This window comes from Centroberyx gerrardi, chromosome 24 (assembly GCF_048128805.1).
Source record: "Centroberyx gerrardi isolate f3 chromosome 24, fCenGer3.hap1.cur.20231027, whole genome shotgun sequence".
NCBI lineage: Eukaryota > Metazoa > Chordata > Actinopteri > Beryciformes > Berycidae > Centroberyx > Centroberyx gerrardi.
In genome coordinates this window covers 13,703,930-13,722,788 of record NC_136020.1, presented here as the reverse complement: position 1 = coordinate 13,722,788, position 18,859 = coordinate 13,703,930, and the positions used below count along the sequence as shown (strand labels likewise).

Here is an 18,859-nt window from a genome sequence, read left to right as displayed (position 1 = left end):
TTTCATGGTGATGTGAGGTCAGTTGTCTCACAAACACACACACACACACACGCACACACACACACACACACACAAATACACACACAAACATCCTTTCAGGATGACATCTCACGTCTGGAGGTACTCTCATTCTCTCATTCTCTCTCTCTCTCTCTCCCTCTCTCTCTCTCTGTCTCTTTCTCACACTCAGGACAACATACAATACCCTCCTGATACACAATAAGACCCCATACACACACAGCATCTACATGATATTCCCATTGGGACACACACACAAAGCGAGCCTCCAATCTGATTACCTGCAGATTGAATTTGTTGCCAGATTGAGTTTGAGGTCTCCTAAGCAACTTTTGATCATAAAAACCATCGTGTCAGGCTCACATTCTTCACCCTATGACAGAAAATTAGGTCAAAAATAACAAGCAGACATGTGTCCAGTGATGGTTTGGTGGTTAATACTCCTGCTGGCTCAGGATTGAATCCCATCAGAACCTTCTATACTGTATATTCCCCCAACTGTGTCTCTCCCAGCCTTGCTACTATCTCAATACAGAAAAAAATTGAATGTCCACTCTCCAGTACCAGTCATGGAGGAGAGGCTGTAACAGTGTAACTCTGATTGAGATATTTGTGTGTTTGTGTGTGTGTGTCTTTTGTATTTACAGAAATACAATGGCCACCTGCCCATCGAAATCAAGGCAGTGCCAGAGGGGAGTGTGATTCCTCGAGGCAACGTTTTGTTCACAGTGGAGAGCACAGACCCCGAATGCTACTGGCTCACCAACTGGGTGGAGGTGAGACTGTTTCCATACTCTGTATCGGGTCCCAAAAGGGCTAGCGAGTCCTCATATGACACAAGTAGTGCAGTTTTTTTATTTAGTTTAGTAACTCTCTTTCCATCCAGGCTTAAAAGTCCGAGGCCCATTGGTATAGGAAGGTAAAGGCCTATTTTATATTATTTTTTTATTATCATTATTTTAAAACTGTCATAAAACTAATGGTCCTCAGTTCTAGATTAGCTGAGTCACATTGAAAGCCATTGTGTAATACTCCTCAAACTCACTCCTGTATCCTCATAATAGTACATTTAAATATTAATGCACTAACCAAAAATCACCACTCATACTGCTACTAGAACTATATTGCTGAGCAGAAGAATAAGACTTAATTAATTAGTTAATCATTATTGATTACATATAAAAGACTTATGCAACATTCATGCTCTTTTTTTATTGCAGAGGTGTGGTACGACTGTTTTATAAAAGCTGTAAAGCACTCTGCTTGGCGGCATGCCTAGCAACACCTCTTAGCTGTTGTTAAATCACTGTTAATCACAGCCGTAACTCGCTGCTCAGTGATGTACTTCTCCTGTGGAAACTGCAGGGAACCGATTCCCTCAGGCTTTACCCCTGAAAAGTCCAACAGCTGAGGGTCAGGAGCCAGTAAAATCCCCCGAATACTTGGCAGCTGTTGTTTTGTTTTTTTTCTCCTTCTTTTTCTTAATTGACAAACTCATTTATGAAAGCGCAGAATCAACCCCTTGCCCTGACCAATGTTCTGTTCCCTGAGGCATCGCGTTTCAGGAATTGCTCTGAACCTGACAGAGAATGTTTGCCAATCTTATTCAATTTACAGTTTAATTCAGGCCATCTAAGGCCAATTTTTTTTTTCCCTGTGAAATATTTCATTCCAAACCTCCTGTCTATTTTGTAAATAGCTGCTTTGTTGTAGTCACTAACATGTTTGGTGTAGTACTTTGATTGCAATAATCTAGACACAAACATCAAAATAATCAGAAATGACGGTTAATCGTAGTTGTGGTCTGCAATTTGGAATAAATTGTCCATTCACCCTAATCTTCCATTAATTTGGAAGCAAAGTAATCTGATTGCATCAAACTGAGTTTCAGGAAATCTACCAGATGAGACTAATAGTGAGTATGAGCACTAAAAATTGTGTGTTGTTTTAGAGCACTTTGTTACACTGTTTTGTGTATCAAAAGTACAACACGAAGTTGATTATTACAATTTGAAGCAGGCAGTCTGGAATTATATTTTAAGGGAACGTCCTCAAACCTGCAGGAATTCTATTGAGTTAACATACAGATTTGCTCCTTGCTGATCTCAGGCACCTACACTGCATGAACACACTGTCCGCAGTGACTTGGCAAGACTTAATTCAGTTACCATGAGTGATATCCTCGCTCTCTTCCCCTCCCTCTATCCCGCTCCTGCTCTCTTTGAGTCATGCTGCCTCTCTCTCTCTCTCTCTTTCTCTTTGTTCCCCATTTGTAAATATGATGTTTGACTTCATCCGAGGTTTCATCATGCAGTGATTTGAAAGATGATTAAAATAAAACAATGAAAATTATGTTTGTAGTGCTCATACTTTTGATGCTGATAGAAAGCAGTTTTATCTTTTGATATATAATGGAAAGTTGGTGGAAACCTGCAACACACTCTTAATGTGTTTCTCTCTCTCTCTCTCTCTCTCTCTCTCTCTCTCAGCAAGTTTAGCAAGTCTCTTATTCATAATGTTTACTTAATGTGGATCAGTAACGTAATATACACACACACTTCTAATGGAACACACAGCAAGGCAAGAGGAGGGTATTTAGACATAGGTCACACACTGTCAAGTTCACTGTGACAACACACAAATGCACACACACTCCGGATATAATTGGATACATGATACATGCGCACACCCACGCAGTCATTCTCCACGGTATAAATACATGCATAAACACACAAACGCACTCAGCCACACACACACACACACACAGCCGCACACACACACACACACGGTCATTCTTCATGGCTGATATAAAATTAGATGTAGTGCTCAGCCTGGTGTCCTTGGGCTGCGTCATTAGGTCAAACTCTCTCACTCTCTCTCTCTCTCCCTCGCTCTTCCTCTCTCCCTTATTCCCTCCCTGTTTCTGTCTTTTTCTCCCCTCTTTGTCATTCTCTCTCTCTCTCACATGCTTTCTCTTTATTTCTCTCTCTTTCTCGCTCTTTCCCTTTCTCCTTCATTCTTACTGTCTTCCTCCCCCCCCTCATTCTCTCTCTCTCTCTCATTCCTTATGTCCCTCCATTTTGTTCTGGGACATTGACCGAGAAGTTATGTGGGAGTGTGTGTGTGAGCGTGTGTGTGAGCGAACGTGCACATGTGTGTGTGTGTGTGCATTTTCAGTGTTGTTTTACCGTAGCGCTGCCCGTGTGACAGTTAGACACATTATCCTTGACAGACTGTCACATGATGATCACATATTTCAAGTTATATTAATATCACAATCGACTGAGACGGTATTTAATGCAACACAAAACTTTAATTGATCTCCATCATTTTCAGGTCAGAGTAGTAAACGGTAAAAAATGTAACCTTGCGTGTGTTTGTGTGTATCTAGATTCTGTCATATTATGATACCAGATTACATGTTAAATACTAGGTTACACAGGAAAAGGTCAACGGGCAGATAAGACGGAGGCCGCATGACCTTGCGTGTGTGTGTGTGTGTGTGTGTGTTTTGGTGTGTGTGCCGACATTAGCCTTGCTCCGGCAGTCACATGAGTCCATATTATGGTTTAGATTATGATTAGTCTCAGGAGGCATGTGACCTGCTCAGGGTTATAGGGTGGACCTGGAAAACCCACACTGCATAGTATCTAGCAGGCATGCTGTGCACACTAGGTACACACTAGATTCAGTGTAAAGAAATTAAAATATGAAGTTTACAGAAATGTAACTTTTCAGCTATTTCTATGAAGGAGTGTTTTCTAATTGTTACTAAACTGTGCATTCTTGGGTTTTGAATTTTTGCCGTGCTTAGTCTCTCATCTCTGCTGTTCCTGAGGCTTAATAGTCACACACACTTACCTGTCATTCCTAATACACGCACAAGACACAGCTCCAAATTAGTTGTGAAATGTTAGTAACAAACGGTGTGTAATTCTGTGATAATATCAACTCGGCTATTAATTGCAGTAGGACCCAGACTAAACTTCTGGCACCAGTGGCCCACATCTAAGGGAGGGATGGGCAGCGTTAAAGTTTAGACAAGAATTAAACAGCCCAAGCTGATGGTCACCATATTAGAATGAGTTCTGCAATAAGAACAGAGGTGAACGTGTGATTTTAGAATCCAATATATAATGTAATATAACCCGATTACATCTAAAATTAAATTTAACACCCACTCTGACAAAATGATTTCTGAAAATGTCACAAAAATAGAATTTACTATTGAATGTCATTGGAGGTTTTGGCTATCTTGGTGCCTTTGCTTACAAATGGATGTGTGGATGGGTAAATTGATAGAGACAGGCAGACAGACTTACACACACACACCCAAGTATATATACTGTACACACACGACTATAGAAGTCGGGTGTCTATAAGTGGCGAGTACAGATAAGCCGTGTGTTTTCATATTGAAATCTATGATTCTGGTCCAGAGTTGACATGAGGCGTCCCGTTCCCAGAGTCTGCAGTGTTTGAATCAGCAGCCCCTTCTGATCCCCGTGAGCCTGTTGGTTTTGGGCTGTAGCCAGTGTTGGAAATTAACTTTTTCTTCCACCAGCCAAAGTGGCTGGTGGATTCTAAATTCTACCAGCCACTCATATTTTTTACCAGCCACCATTTTGTAATCGCATTTTTGTGTGTAACTAACTTTTGTGTAACGTTTGTCTTGCTTTGAAAAAAAACAACAACATAAAAAGTATTAATTTAATATATATTCACCTATGGTTATCCATTTTTAATTCTCTCTCCCTCACACCACACACACACTTCAAATGCACAAAAACAAAATAGACAACATCAACATCATTTTAACATCAAACTTGAACAAACTCATAACAATCTACCACACACACACACATTAGTTTGAGCCCCAGTGGCCTGACTTCGCTCACAATGCTGACAGACCGGCCACAATGTGACACAGGCTGGTTCAGTGGCAGACAGGTAGACTAACAGAGACAGACTGCTGTGGTCTGCTTAGGCACATGGAGCCTTTTAATCTGAATAGTAGCCCAATCAGAATAAAAATGCCTCATATAAACGCCTCAATCAGAATAAACTGGCCGATCCGAATGAAATTTCATTCCGTTTGAGAGGGGTGGTTTAACCCTTTCATAATCCGGTCGAAAAATTTCGTCATGTAAACACTCATTCCGATCACTATCTTTATCTCGCCACATGCTCGCGCATTTAACGCAAGTAACGTCAATTACGATACCCTTTTTTTCCGGGAGGATTGGAATGGATGTGCTTGTTATTAACCCCGGGGCGCTCGGGCTTGATGTAGGCGGTGCAGCCCGTTTTTATATCAAGTCCTGACTCCGCCTCTCCGGGCCAGTTTCGGTTTACAGCGGTGAAAATTACAAATGGACACAATCACTGCGGGGGCTAAACAAAACGTCTTTTTCTGACACTTACATCCATGTTATGGAGTCGTATGTTTTGATAAAACTGTTGCTTCATCAGAAAGAACAGCAGTAAAGAAATAACCGACGCAGGTCCATCTTTTAAAAACGTAAGCCCGTGTTAAGAGTGCTGGATTCGGTGTTTTGCGCATGTCAGAAACTTTTATTCTGATTACATGCTGTGGAGCATGTAAACGCACATCTCAATGCGGTCGTTATATTTAGTGCTCATGTAAACACTTGCGTGGCAATCTTCCTTCGGAATGATTTCATTCAGAATGAAAAAAAAAAAAAGTCTCATACCGCAGCTACTGTCTCTCTCTCCGCGTGTTGCCGACAGTGGGAGCAAAACACTGACTAGTCTCATCGAAAACTAGCCAGTCACGTAACTCCCCACTGTCGGCTCTTCTCCACTTCTCATTAAAAAATCGCCTTTTAAATTTTGGTTCGAGAGTTGTTGTCTCCTCTTGTGTAGGTGTACTTACATCAGCCGCTCTCTTTACACCCGCAATGTAACGCCACATTGTTGTTTAAATAACGTTAGTCCGTCAGATTTCTTTCTTCTTCTTCTGATGCAATTTGCGGCAGACTAGACGCAGCTTTGAATTTGAATTTCACGTCTAATCAAATTGGCGGTCAGTGGCCTGAACCTTACTCTGATTGGTCGAGACTCGAGATACAGGAGGAGACGTAGCTAACTGGCCACTGTGGCTGGTGGGTTGATCAAAGTTACCGGCCACTTCAGAAATTCAAATTGAATTCTGGGAAAGCAGGACGGTTTCACCACACACTCGCTGCTCTTATCGGAGAAACGCATAACTGCGATTTTTTGGTGTTACTGTTACTTGAATTGTAAATTTACATGGTTATGTGTTGAATGAGTTTCATGACCGTTGTGCCTTTTTAAGACTTAAATATAAAATTTTAAAACTACATAGACAGAGAAAAAAATGATTCACCTTTCCACCTTTTTTCTCCTTTCCCCATCTCTTCTGTTATCCTACTCCTATCTCTTCTTCTCCCTGGAGAGAGAGCATGTTAATATAATTTCTTTCTCAGACAATCCCAGTCCAGATCTCAACAGAATCACCTCAATTACAATAAAAAGTAGAGTCATTTTACAGGAATTTGTCATGATGACTTTGGTATTCACAGCTTACAGAGGTTCACAGCACATACTGACGTGGTATAGAGACAACAGGACCTAATTTACACTGGAAAGGGAGAGTGAAAGATATTCTATGGACAGTAAACTACATATCACACTACATCTCTGCATTCAATGAAATATTCTCACACCCCAAAATGGAAATACGGATCCAATGAACTGAACTGAACTGTATTCAACTCCCTGTTTCTCTCTCCTCCTCTTCTCTCCTCCCTCCATCAGACCATCCTGGTGCAGATCTGGTACCCCATCACCGTGGCGACCAACTCCAGAGAGCAGAAGAAGATCCTTGCCAAGTACCTCCTAGAGACTGCTGGGAACTTGCAGGGCCTGGAGTACAAACTGCACGACTTTGGCTACAGAGGCGTCTCCTCGCAAGAGGTAGAATACAGTAGACTTTAATAAAGTGGAATCACCCAGAACAGTGGCAACTTGGCAAGGTTTTTGAAGTGCAAACTGCATGACGCTTGGACGCAACCTAGCTGTAATGCAAGTTGAAGGAGAGGAAGAGCAGGGAAAAGTCACTTTGAGAAAAACTTAGGCGGGTGGTGGTAGGTCAGAGGTTAGAGAAACGTGCTCAAGAGTGGAAGGTCGGCAGTTTGAATCTTGCAATGGAAATCGAAATCGCAATATGAACTTCTGCAATTTCCAAATCGCAGAGGCTGCAAGTAATTGCTTAAGAGAGAGGGGCGTCCAAAACGGATTTCTAAATAAGGTGTTTTAGAGCTGCGGGTAATCTTTGGTCCATGAATCAAGTACAGTACTGGTGAAAACCTTTCATCATACTCAAACTCAGTAAATCCTGCACACTGATGTCAATGTTTTTTTTTTAACTAAATCACTTTTCTTTAAACAATCCTAAAGTTCTAAAAAATGTACGACAAGAAAAACAATTAGATTTTTTGTCAATATCGTCACCCCTACCCTCAACAGTTAGCGTCATGGTGCCCTTGAGCAAGGCCCTTAACCCTCTATTTCCCCAGTAGAGCTGCTCAGTGGCCAGTAGCAGCTCCCAGGCGTGAATGTGTAGAACTGAGTGAATGTGAAGCAGGGTGTTGCTGAAAATGAAAGTGCATGTAAAAAAAAAAGTAAAAAGTAAAGGTTATTTAAAAAGGGAATAAATGAAAAAATGATTATGGCCATGGGAGATGCATAATGTGAAATCGTGGTCATTCATCTCCCCTGCTCCCTCTCACCTCCTGTTTGCAGACCGCAGGCATCGGAGCCTCCGCCCACCTGGTCAACTTCAAGGGCACAGACACGGTGGCTGGCATCGGAGTCATCAAGAAGTACTATGGCACCAAGGACCCCGTGCCCGGCTTCTCAGTGCCCGCTGCAGAGCACAGGTACACACACACACACACACTTTAAATGTTTTATTTATTTAATATGGCTTAAGGTCATTTAAGGATACAAAAAGCATCGTCCCCGCCGCACAGCCTTGCTGCCTATTGCGCCGTATTACAGAGGCAGAATTTCTCTCTCAGTGTGGCCTACTTTTCGGAGCTGCAGTTTTTTCCCTGGCTTTTAGAGAAGGTCGAGTGGCACCATTACCTGCGCGGTGTAGGGCAGGAGCCTAATGTTTTTTTTTAACTGGAGGGCACAGTAGCTAGTGAGTCAGAAAGTTCACCACCCACTTTTAATTGTTTTACCAGCCAACCAGAGTTTTAGACTAGAACAGGACTCCTTAATGAGGGCTGGTTACCTGCCAAAGTGACTGACAGAGTAGACAAACTTCACAGCCACAGGCAAAATTTACTTGTATTTACCAGGCTGGTGGCTGGCGTACATTTCCCTACCTGCTAGTGGTTTGAACAGTTTCTAAGAGTGCATAACGTCCTTTTGGAACAAACCGGAGGCTATTTGATACCCATTCAAAAAGCTTATGTAAGATAGAGATACAAAATACAGTATGTGGTACATTTCACATTTGAAGCATTTGTTTTTCCAGAAAAGAGGACATATGAAAAATGTGCCATCTACTCTTACAAAATGGTTACTGGAATGACGCAATTTTTGGAGAATATAATCCCTTTTACTTAGATTTTGAACGATGAAAACTAGAGAATGGTAATGATCCCTTTCCCATTTAGGTGGCCAGAAAGGGCGGTGCCAATTGCGTCTATGCATTGGTCTGGTGCAGGTACAAAGTATTGACCAAGAAAAATATGCTATGTATTTATGCATTTCAGTATATTCTCACAGCCAACTTTATTCGATATTACAGTAAGTCATAGCTCTGTAGCCAAGTTTGATGGTGCTAATTAGGTAGCATTAATCGAAAATAAACAAATACAAAATTTAATTAAAATACTAATAGAGTCAACTAATAATCCAATTACTTTAGAGCTGACGCATGATGCATCCATTCTCCAAGCATCATTATTGACATATTTGTTTTCTATAGTCTTTCCAATAAAAGTTGTAGAGAACTGGGAAGCTTTAATGATGCTATAATCAACTTCTCGTCCATTTTGCACTTGCCAGTTGGAACTATAGTTCATGAAACAAAATCACATCAGTAGGGAAACAAGGAAGCACAGAAATCTGATTGGCTCTTGGCTGTCGAATTTCCCTGGTTGCTCATCTCTATAGGAAGTGAATGGTCTTCCGGTGACTTATTGATCGTGTTGCTTGCAGTGTGGAAGCACAGTATTGGTTTAACAGGGAGGAAAAGTCGGGGCTACTATAAATTTTTACAGAAAAAAGTGCAGCACATTCCAAAAATCCAATCTTATCTGTGGTGTAGTGTTGTGTCAATACTGAACAAAGGAAAGGGAAATGAAAAATACCTGTGCACTGAGTTTGACTCCCAGTCAGCTTTACTTTTCCAGCATTTCAACCCAATGTGGGTTTTTGTCAGGCAATCACAAGCAAATATTACCGGTGGCAAGATTCAGTGTGCAAGTGGGTATCTTTTTTCCTTTGTTCTGCTCTTACTTGTCTCTGGGCCTTTAACAAAGTTTGATATCTGGGCGCCTCTTGTAGCTTTTGAAAATACCTCAGAATCACAGAGCAACAGAGCTAGGCAGAAAAAGAAACCGAGAAAAGTTTTGAAACCTGTTTGCTTTTTGTGTTGAAACCCTAATAATCCTCACAACTGCTTTTACAACCTCCAGAGAACCAGTAGTTGTTACGTCGCACAGTAACATTCCTGTGGCCAATGATAATTATCAGCACAGGGGATGCTTCCAGATATTCCTAGAAACTGCAGGGTTGGGCACGTCTCTGCTCTTTTCAGCTCCAGTTCTGCCCTGCCGCGATCGTCTGGTCTTTGGCTGAGAGCCACGTCCAGAAGCTAACTTTTTCATCCACAAGCCAAATTGATTTTTAGAATAGAAAACGTGTTCCAAATAATGGTTGGTTATCTGCCAAAGTGGCAGATAGAGGGGAGAAATTTACCCAGCAGAGTGAAAATGTACCCAGCATTTGGCTGGTACTGATGGTAATTTGCTACATTGATTAGAGCTTGTTCACCCTCGCACTCATTATGCAGTACACCTGTCTCTGTTTGTGCTCAGGGCTGTTGGATGGCTGGAGGTGAAGATTTTGATTCTCTGCCACCCCGGCACAAACAGCTCTATTCGTCTCTGTCTTTTTCTCTCCTTGGCTCATTCTCTTTTTGTCTCATTCTCTCATTTTCTTTCTTTCTCTTCCACCTTTTTCCTTCTCTCTGTCCCTGTATGTCGTGTGTTGTTTTATACCACTACTGAGCCATTTTTGCTTCTCTCTCTCTCTCTCTCTCTCACACACACACTCACACTCATACACACAGCGTTGCTTCTTCCTTGCCACCAGGGCAGTTACTGCTGCTCCAGCGCACCCTTCATCCCCGCACCAGTGCATTGTGGGATGGTGGCAGTAGTTGTCATAGCAACTGTTATGTAATACCTCCCTCCTCAATCTGTTTGGTTTCTGCTTCAGAGGGGGAGGAGTCACAGTGAAATTCCACTTTCATTTTGACGTAGAGGGAGGGATTTTGTCTCAAGCAGAGCAGAGGTGCCTTACCTTAAATGCACTCAAAATGCCAAACTTTACCGTCACCTAGACTGCAAAACAAGCTATGATCCCCAGTCGATTTCATCAAGACCACTTCAGTCTCCACTTTACAGTTTCAAATGGAGCAGGAATGCCTTATGAAGAGGACTTTTTTATCAAATCTTTGAAAAATCTACAAAAAGATGTACAGTTACAAATACCAAAAGAAACTCACTGAATCAGAAGTACAATTCAGAATGTTCCCCTCTCTCTCCACCAGACCTTTGTCAGATATTATTCAAACTTCCTTGTCTCTCTGAGGTTGTTTTAATGCATGGAGCAGCAGGCAGGTTGGGTTTACTGCATCAGGACAAAAGCAAGTGTGTCGGGTTAAGTGGCCAATCACAGGAGAGTATATGCTGTGATTCTCTTAACGTTCCCCCACTCACTGTAATGTCCTGTCTCAAAAAATGTGTCAATCTGTCATCTTAAGTAGGTTAAAACAAACCTCGTGAAAACTACATGCAAATACTATTTGGTTTGTGTCTGGTCTCCTGGGCTACACCGCCATCTGCTGGACAGTCTGTGGCATTACTGCTTCATGAATGTCCTCTGGCTGTCTTCTGCTGTTTCTCTACTTATTTTCTACCTTTTTGTTCCAATTTTTTTAATTTTACTTCCCTTTTGGCTCCTCTTTACTTCCTATCCTCTTTCTGCCCCACAACCCGTCACTCTATTGGTGCTCCACAACATTTCCTGTCTTCGTTTCTCTCTCTCTCTCTCTGACGCTTTATCTTTTTATCTTTCCATTTGTCACTCTTTTTTTGTTCTCCTGTTTCTTCCCCATCTCTGTTTGTCCCTGCTGCTGTGCCTCCTCAATCACCCTTGCCTCCATGGATCGGTCTTGTTAGTTAATTTGTTTTGTTCTTTGGTCTGTCACACACAATATCTCAGACACTGCTGATTGAAATTTGAGGAAATGGTACATCTCACCGCTGCACTCCAGCAATTTCAAAATTACACTACTTGGCCCAAGCAGGGACGCTAGTCTCTTGTTCCATCTCCCTCTGTCCCTCCCTCACTTTCAATATTGTCAGGTCTTGGCATGACTGTTAAAAACAGTATCAGCAAAGTGGTTTATAATGTATTACAGTGTAGAACAATCACATCTAAAACATGGGGAGAAATGATTGTAGAAAAAAAACACACGAATTGCTCTGTCTTTCCCTCACCAGTACCATCACGGCGTGGGGGAAGGACCATGAGAAAGACGCCTTCGAGCACATCGTCAAGCAGTTTCCCAGCGTGCCCGTGTCCATAGTCAGCGATAGCTACGACATCTACAACGCCTGTGAGAAGATCTGGGGCGAAGACCTACGGGGGCTGATAGAGAAACGCAGCGCAGACGCCCCGCTGGTGGTGCGACCAGACTCAGGAAACCCCCTAGATACAGTTCTGAAGGTATGATACACAGCGGGCCACCTTGCACAGATCAGCCTGCCTGTCTAAAGGACTTGATGTCCATTGATAACTGTTCTGAAACTTAACATCCAGTTGACAAGCACATGAGCAAAGCATTTTACACCAGCCTGTACCGTTTGTATATCTACAGGACTAAAATTGACGTGTCCTATAGCAAAGCACTTCAGCTCAACCAACACAGTTTACCAATCTGAAGGATTTACACTTAATTCATGCTGTTTTGAAATTACCACAACGATGATGTGTACTTGAGCAAAGCTGTTAATCTCAACCAACACATTTTATCCATCTATAGATCTCAAACTCCCTAGATAAAATCCTGAAGGTATGACATGTGGCCGCAGCATCCTCGAGCAATGCACCAAGCCCCAAAAGTGTCCTTAATACAAGGCACTAAACCTCCAGTGTGCTCTTGTTTATCTGTAACAGAGAATGACATTCATCCTAATCTCCTCACTCACTAGTTGGGTGCCTGTTTGGGATGATGTGGCCAACTGTTTGGACAGAGAGTTCAGTAAAAGGGAGCGCTCGGGTTTCATGACCCATGATCCCAAGTGTGATTCAGCAAGACACTGAATCTTTACCAGCTCCAAGGTTTAGGGAGGAGGAGGGCAGGCAAAATACTACTACTACTACTAATAATAATAATAAAACACCATAATGAATTCCCAGTAAAACGATGAGAACCATTCATAAAATGTCCTCCCAGTCATCGCAGCATGGCAGTTTGACAACATCTGCGTTTGATCTGCATCTTCCTTGATCACTAGAACTTGTGCTTCTCCTCTTGAAGCCATGCTTTACATTTTGAAACTTCACAGGACCACCAGCACTCTGTGATGACTAACCTTTCCCTCTCTCTTTACCGCCTTCCTCCTCCTCTCCCCCTTTTCTTCTGTCAGGTTTTGGAGATCCTTGGTAAGAAGTTCATACCAGAAGAGAACTCTAAAGGTTACAAGGTTCTTCCTCCTTACATCAGAGTTATACAGGGAGACGGCGTGGACATCAACACACTGCAAGAGGTATAGGCACACACACAAACACACATACACACTCTTCGCTGATGCACGAGCATGTACTAGGAGACACACACAACCCGGTTACACAAAAGCAACATGGATACATTTGACCTTTCTGAGTGCTTCAGTGCGTCATTTTACAGTCTTTAGACAGCAGAGATAACCTTATATGTAAAATATTCGTAATATGTTTACATTTGGTTTACCAATGATTTAAAAAGTATGTGGTTTGGATGGGAATATTACGTGTGTATCCCACTAGCCTGTTTTTTCCCCCTGATTCCTCTTGTTTATCTTTTGGTTTCCCATTGAGAAAACTGTCTATCCCCCACAACACCATTTACTCCTGCACACACATTTAGTCTTTACACACACACACATATGGGCACAACATGTATGCACATGAACAACGAGCAGACACTGTAGCTCTGACAAACATTTTGTCCGTGTATTTTTCCCCAGATAGTAGAGGGTATGAAGCAACACAGGTGGTCCATTGAGAACATCGCCTTCGGCTCCGGAGGGGCTCTGCTCCAGAAACTGACCCGAGATCTGCTCAACTGCTCCTTCAAATGCAGCTACGTGGTCACTAATGGACTGGGGGTGAGGGCTGGCACCATAGAATTTAAATTAATTCAAAATAAATATAGACAGATACATGTATGAATGTCAGAATATCTGAGGGTTGCAGTGACCATTTGTAATGGTGTGTATATTTAAATTGGACATGGGAACAATTAACTGACCAATCAATTAAATGATGGGTGATGTACCAGTTGGCAGTAGAAGTACTTAGTACTCAGTTAATTTGAACCTACAGACAGACTTGCCAGAACAAATCATTAAATGCCCATGTTTCATCAATATTAATGTAAATTAGCATTTTGCATAATTGATGTTTATTGAATTTATAGAAGAAAAGGGTATGTTGTCACCCATCCCCTGGGGTTACATGTTTTTGACATACACGCTGAATTAGCTGTACATTGTGTTTGTTGTAGTAATACTTTTAGACGAGTCAGTTAATTGATTACACAGCCTGAGATGAATCAGTGCTAAATTTAGTTAAACTTTTTGTGTTGGTTGTTGTTTTTGTCTGTGTTTTCTTCCTTGTTTTTTGTCTGTTTTTTAGCCTGTTTTTTAAAAGACTGATTTGAAATTCCCACATTTAAATGTGATGTTGTTTACTGTCCTGTGGTGCAGGTGAACGTGTTCAAAGACCCGGTGGCCGACCCCAACAAGAGGTCAAAGAAAGGCCGTCTGTCTCTGCACCGGACGCAGAGCGGAGACTTTGTCACCCTGGAGGAGGGCAAGGGGGACCTGGAGGAGTATGGCGTGGTGAGTCTCACACACACACGCACACACAGACACACACACACACACACACACACACACACACTAATGGCTTTCCAGTCCAGCACAGGTGAATTAATTACAATCACTTGCCTTATCTCCCTCCTGTCCCTCCTTTCTCTTCTTCATTTGCTCTGTCCCTCCTTCCCTCCTCTGCTCTTTTTTTCTGTTTTTACCCCCCCCCCCCCAATCCCCATCCCCAACTTATCTGTCTATCCATTTTCCTCTCTCCAGGACCTGTTGCACACAGTCTTTCAGAACGGGAAGATTGTGAAGACGTACACATTCGACGACGTCAGAGACAATGCTAAACTCAAGGAGAGCGAGCTCGACGAGCTGCTGCACTGAGCGCTGCACTATTCTGACCCCCCCCCCCCCCCCACCCACCCCCTTCCCCCCAAACGACCCCTCACCCATCACCTTTTGGCCTCTGACGTCACCCCAGCAAATGGAGGTAGCGTGCACTGCTAATCGTCCCCACTCCCAAGGCCCAAGAGACGTCCCACCTTTCCTAAAAAAAAAAACCAAAAAAAAAAAAAAAACCTGAGATCCCCTTAAACTTCCCGGAACTTTGCCCCAGTTCCAAAGCACTGTTGGTGCTCCAACGGAGTGGGGAATGAGAGAAACCCACACACCTCCGACCAACGGCGAACACCCCCCGAGTGTGAGAGAGAGAGAGAGAGAGAAGGAGAGAGAGAGATGGGGAGAGAGAGGAAAATGTGTGAGAGGTACGGTAAGCGACAGGAATGATGTGCAGAGGGAGAGAAGTTGTGGATGCGGTTAAGATGATAAACTCTGCGTGCACATCGCCATGCTGCTGCCCGACGGTCAGACTGAACTAGGTGATTGCCAGCTGCAGCAGCGGTGATGTTGCAGTGATAGGCGGAACGTTTAGCAACATAAGAATGTGATTGGCTGCTGATTGGCAATATCCCTCAAAAGTTCTGAAAATGAATGACCTTCGGGCGACTTGTTGCATGTGGTGTGAACGCATGGAGAAAGTGAGAAAGGCCGTGAAAGAGAGAGAGAGAGAGAAATTATGAAGCCACACCCACACCAATGACTGTGCCCCGTGTATTGTGTACAGAGCAATTTAGAAAAAAAAATGTCTGAATCTACTTAGCTTTGTCTTTTATGTGAAGGAAGGAAATGATGATCATTATATATAACGGTGCACTGATAACATTAACCAGTTAATAAGTTGCTCCTGCTTGGTATCAGAGAAGGTCTTGAATGCTGAAATAATGTTAATTGTATGTATTACACTGCTTGGGTGATGAAAGGATGCCATCTATAATCTTTAGACTATAACAGACTGCATAAAAACTCACAGACTGCATAAATACTCAAACTCACAGTTTTCTTCTTTTAAAGAAGTAGTTAAGGCCAAAATTGTCAACGGCCAATATGTATGAAGAACTGGCTGAATAGTTTATACTCACACTTGGCCAACAAAATATGTTATTGGTGCATCTCTGAAGGTATATAGATGATCATCTACCTGCCATTATGTTTTAGACTGCGTTTCCCACAATGCGTTCACATCTTGAAGGCCCAATCCACAATCCAAACACAAACAAAACGGTAACCGCACCACTAAAATCCAAAGTATATGGACCGAAGAGGTTTACCCACGCTCAGATTGATTGATAGAGCTGATATGTATGCGACAGCTTATCGTGTTTTAAATGTATTTTGAAATTCTGATAGTTATGTTTACATTTTGTAAACACTGACTTAAATTGCCCCTGCATTTTTGTGTTTTCACAGTTGTGAAAAGCTTATTTTCCATAAACAATTATTACTCATTACGATGTTGTCAGTTTCATGTATAAGCCTAGACTCTTCAGTTTGACAGTTTTCCCAGTGAAGCTCATTTTACCTTTATCACTGATCCACCAAATACGCCCCCCCAAAACGTTGGATTGCCTCTTCAGGGTGGCGAACGCTCTCGAAACCAGTCTTTGCTGTATAAGACCAAGAGTTGATGTAAAATGGATCACAGAAATAGTCTTCACAGGAATGGAGACGCTCTGTGAGTCTAACTATGTGTTTATGAAAGATTACTAAATGTGGCTCCTGGGCTGAGATGTACATGTTAAATGTTGGTATTGGTGTGCTTGGATCTATGCGTGCGTGTGTGTGTGTGTGTGTGTGTGTGTGCGCGAGTGTGCATGTGTGGTTGTGTGTGTGTGCACTGACTTTTTCTTCCTTTAAAGGATTATGTGGTATTCCTTTATGCAAATGTATTTGTTGATTGGGGGGGGAAAGAGAGAACTCTTCCTTTACTTTGCTGGCCTTTTTTCTGAAGGGAGACGCAGCATTGTGATAAATCGGCGGTGATACACTAGTCATTTATGGTTTCCCGACAGCTACATGTTGCTGTCACAGTTGCGCAGTTGCCGACTTGCGTTGCCCAGAATGTTGCCCTGGGTATCACCGCTTTAACTCCTGAAAAGCAAGGACACTTTCAACAGAGGTGGTTTCCGAAAAAGTGAGGAAGTGCCCATTCAGATTTTATTGCCCAGGTGTAAATGGGATCTTGGTGATATGCCTTCTCCTCTGTTGAGTGTCGGCCCTGCTTCCAGGCGTATTTAGTCACTTTGCTGAGTTGGCCTTTTTCAGAGTGTAGAGATTTTTCTGTTGCAGAAAGCTGGGAGGGAAATGAGGAGGAGCAAGGAGCCGGTGACATCACAGGAATCAAAACATTTTGATACGACCTGAAGGATTGATGCAAAGAGTTTGGTCAGTAGGAAGAAGTAAGGGCTTCAGTGCTTTGCTCAAAGGCACTTCAGCGGTGATTATTCACTTCCCCCACGCACGTTGTCCAAGATAGTGCAGAGATTTGAGGAAAAAAACCTTTAAGAAACTTGTGATGTCATTGAGTCCCGTCTCTCGCTCCTGGCTGAAGAACACACTACTCAAACACGGCCAAGCTGGTAAACAACACAGCTAATGATGTTGCTGAAACACTGTCGCACTAATTATTTCTTTGTTTTGTTTTTTTTCTTTCTTTCTTCTTTCTTCTTTGTTTTTTGCAACTGGAATGTCACCAATCATTTGTTATCTGTCGAAACACTTGTTATCCATTGTTTGGTTTGGAGAGCTAGGCGGTTGTCACTGGTTTTATTTTTCCTTTTCAATTATGGGGTGCATTTTAGTAAAGTTTTGATTTTACTATTTTGATACTGTCTTGGTTCTTACCTCAGAAAAATATTATTTTGTATGACAAAGGAGAAAAAATGCCAGAAATATTGCAGTAAATATCCTTATTTACGAACGATGCGGCCAAACTGCCTTCTCACTTGTACATATAACAACTTATTGGACTGAAAGCGGAGAGGGCAGGTTAGGGAGATGAACACAGTAGATAATATTATTATTATTTTTGTCTAAATGACCATTTTTGTACCAACAGAAGAATATCCAAAACTGCTTGAGTGAACTGGCAGTGTGACTGTTTTTTTGTGATTGACAAGCTTTTAGCCTCTGTTTGTGTGTGTGTGTAGTCCTGTGTGAATGCCTTGTGCATAATGGATGAAAACTGCTATGTGAATACTTTTTGGTTTTCTTTTTGTTGTTGTTGTTTTACTTGTATGTATATGTTGGTTGTCCCAAATTCTCTCCCGACACAACTTCTCTGATATTTTAACTAACATAACTGTTGCTATATTGTCAACAATACATTGATTAAAGATGCCACCCTGTCGATTTCAAATGTTTGATTTATTTGGCCTTCTGTTGCATAGGATTCATGTAAAACTCACTCGTTCAACATTGACTTTTTAATGCACATAGCTCTTGGCTTCTCTTGGTGCCCCAGTTGGCCAGTTACACAGCTAAAAATCAAATGGTTCATTTTCCTCCTTGTTCTGTTTTGAAAACCTGTGTAAACAATGTACAGTACTGCGCAAATCTTAGGCACATGTAAAAAAAAAAAATCCATAAAGCAAAGATGCTTTCAGAAATAATGAAATGAAGAGTTTCTAAATATAAAAACAATGTACTATAAAGAGCAGTCTACTGACAAACTAATGCAGAAAACAATTAAACATCTAAGACAAAATTTATTAAAAAAAAAACACAAACATGGAAAAGGAGACCCAAATAACCTAATTTCATTTGTTGCCCATGGTTTGAAGTTATTGATAACTCACTGTTAAATGACAGGAAAACATCATAAAATAATTTTGAAGGACTATTAAGATGTGCAGGTTGGCATATGTGAATGAAAACACTTATTTTGTTATTATGTTACAGTTTAGATTTGCACTGAGAGTAATAACATCTCTGCTCCTAAGAATTGCTAATAGTGTCTTCAACTCTTATCCAAGTCAAAACCCAACAAAGTGTCAGTGTTTTAAAAGTTCTGGAGATGGGGAATGTGAACAAGTCTCTCCCAAAGCCAGAAACAAGCGAGGCAAAACTCT

General features: G+C 41.9%; 1 protein-coding gene across 1 annotated transcript in view; it reads left to right on the top strand.

The window, feature by feature from the left end:
* The window catches only part of nampt1 (nicotinamide phosphoribosyltransferase 1), a 30,622-nt gene extending 12,475 nt beyond the window's left edge, over positions 1-18,147 (top strand). Inside the window, exons 4-11 of the mRNA XM_071903180.2 lie at positions 666-794; positions 6,820-6,978; positions 7,807-7,943; positions 11,811-12,036; positions 12,960-13,079; positions 13,539-13,679; positions 14,280-14,414; positions 14,664-18,147. Coding sequence (XP_071759281.1) covers positions 666-794; positions 6,820-6,978; positions 7,807-7,943; positions 11,811-12,036; positions 12,960-13,079; positions 13,539-13,679; positions 14,280-14,414; positions 14,664-14,777 — 1,161 coding nt within the window. The 3' untranslated portion in view covers positions 14,778-18,147. The remainder of the gene's footprint in view (positions 1-665; positions 795-6,819; positions 6,979-7,806; positions 7,944-11,810; positions 12,037-12,959; positions 13,080-13,538; positions 13,680-14,279; positions 14,415-14,663) is intronic.
* Positions 18,148-18,859: the final 712 nt, after the last annotated feature.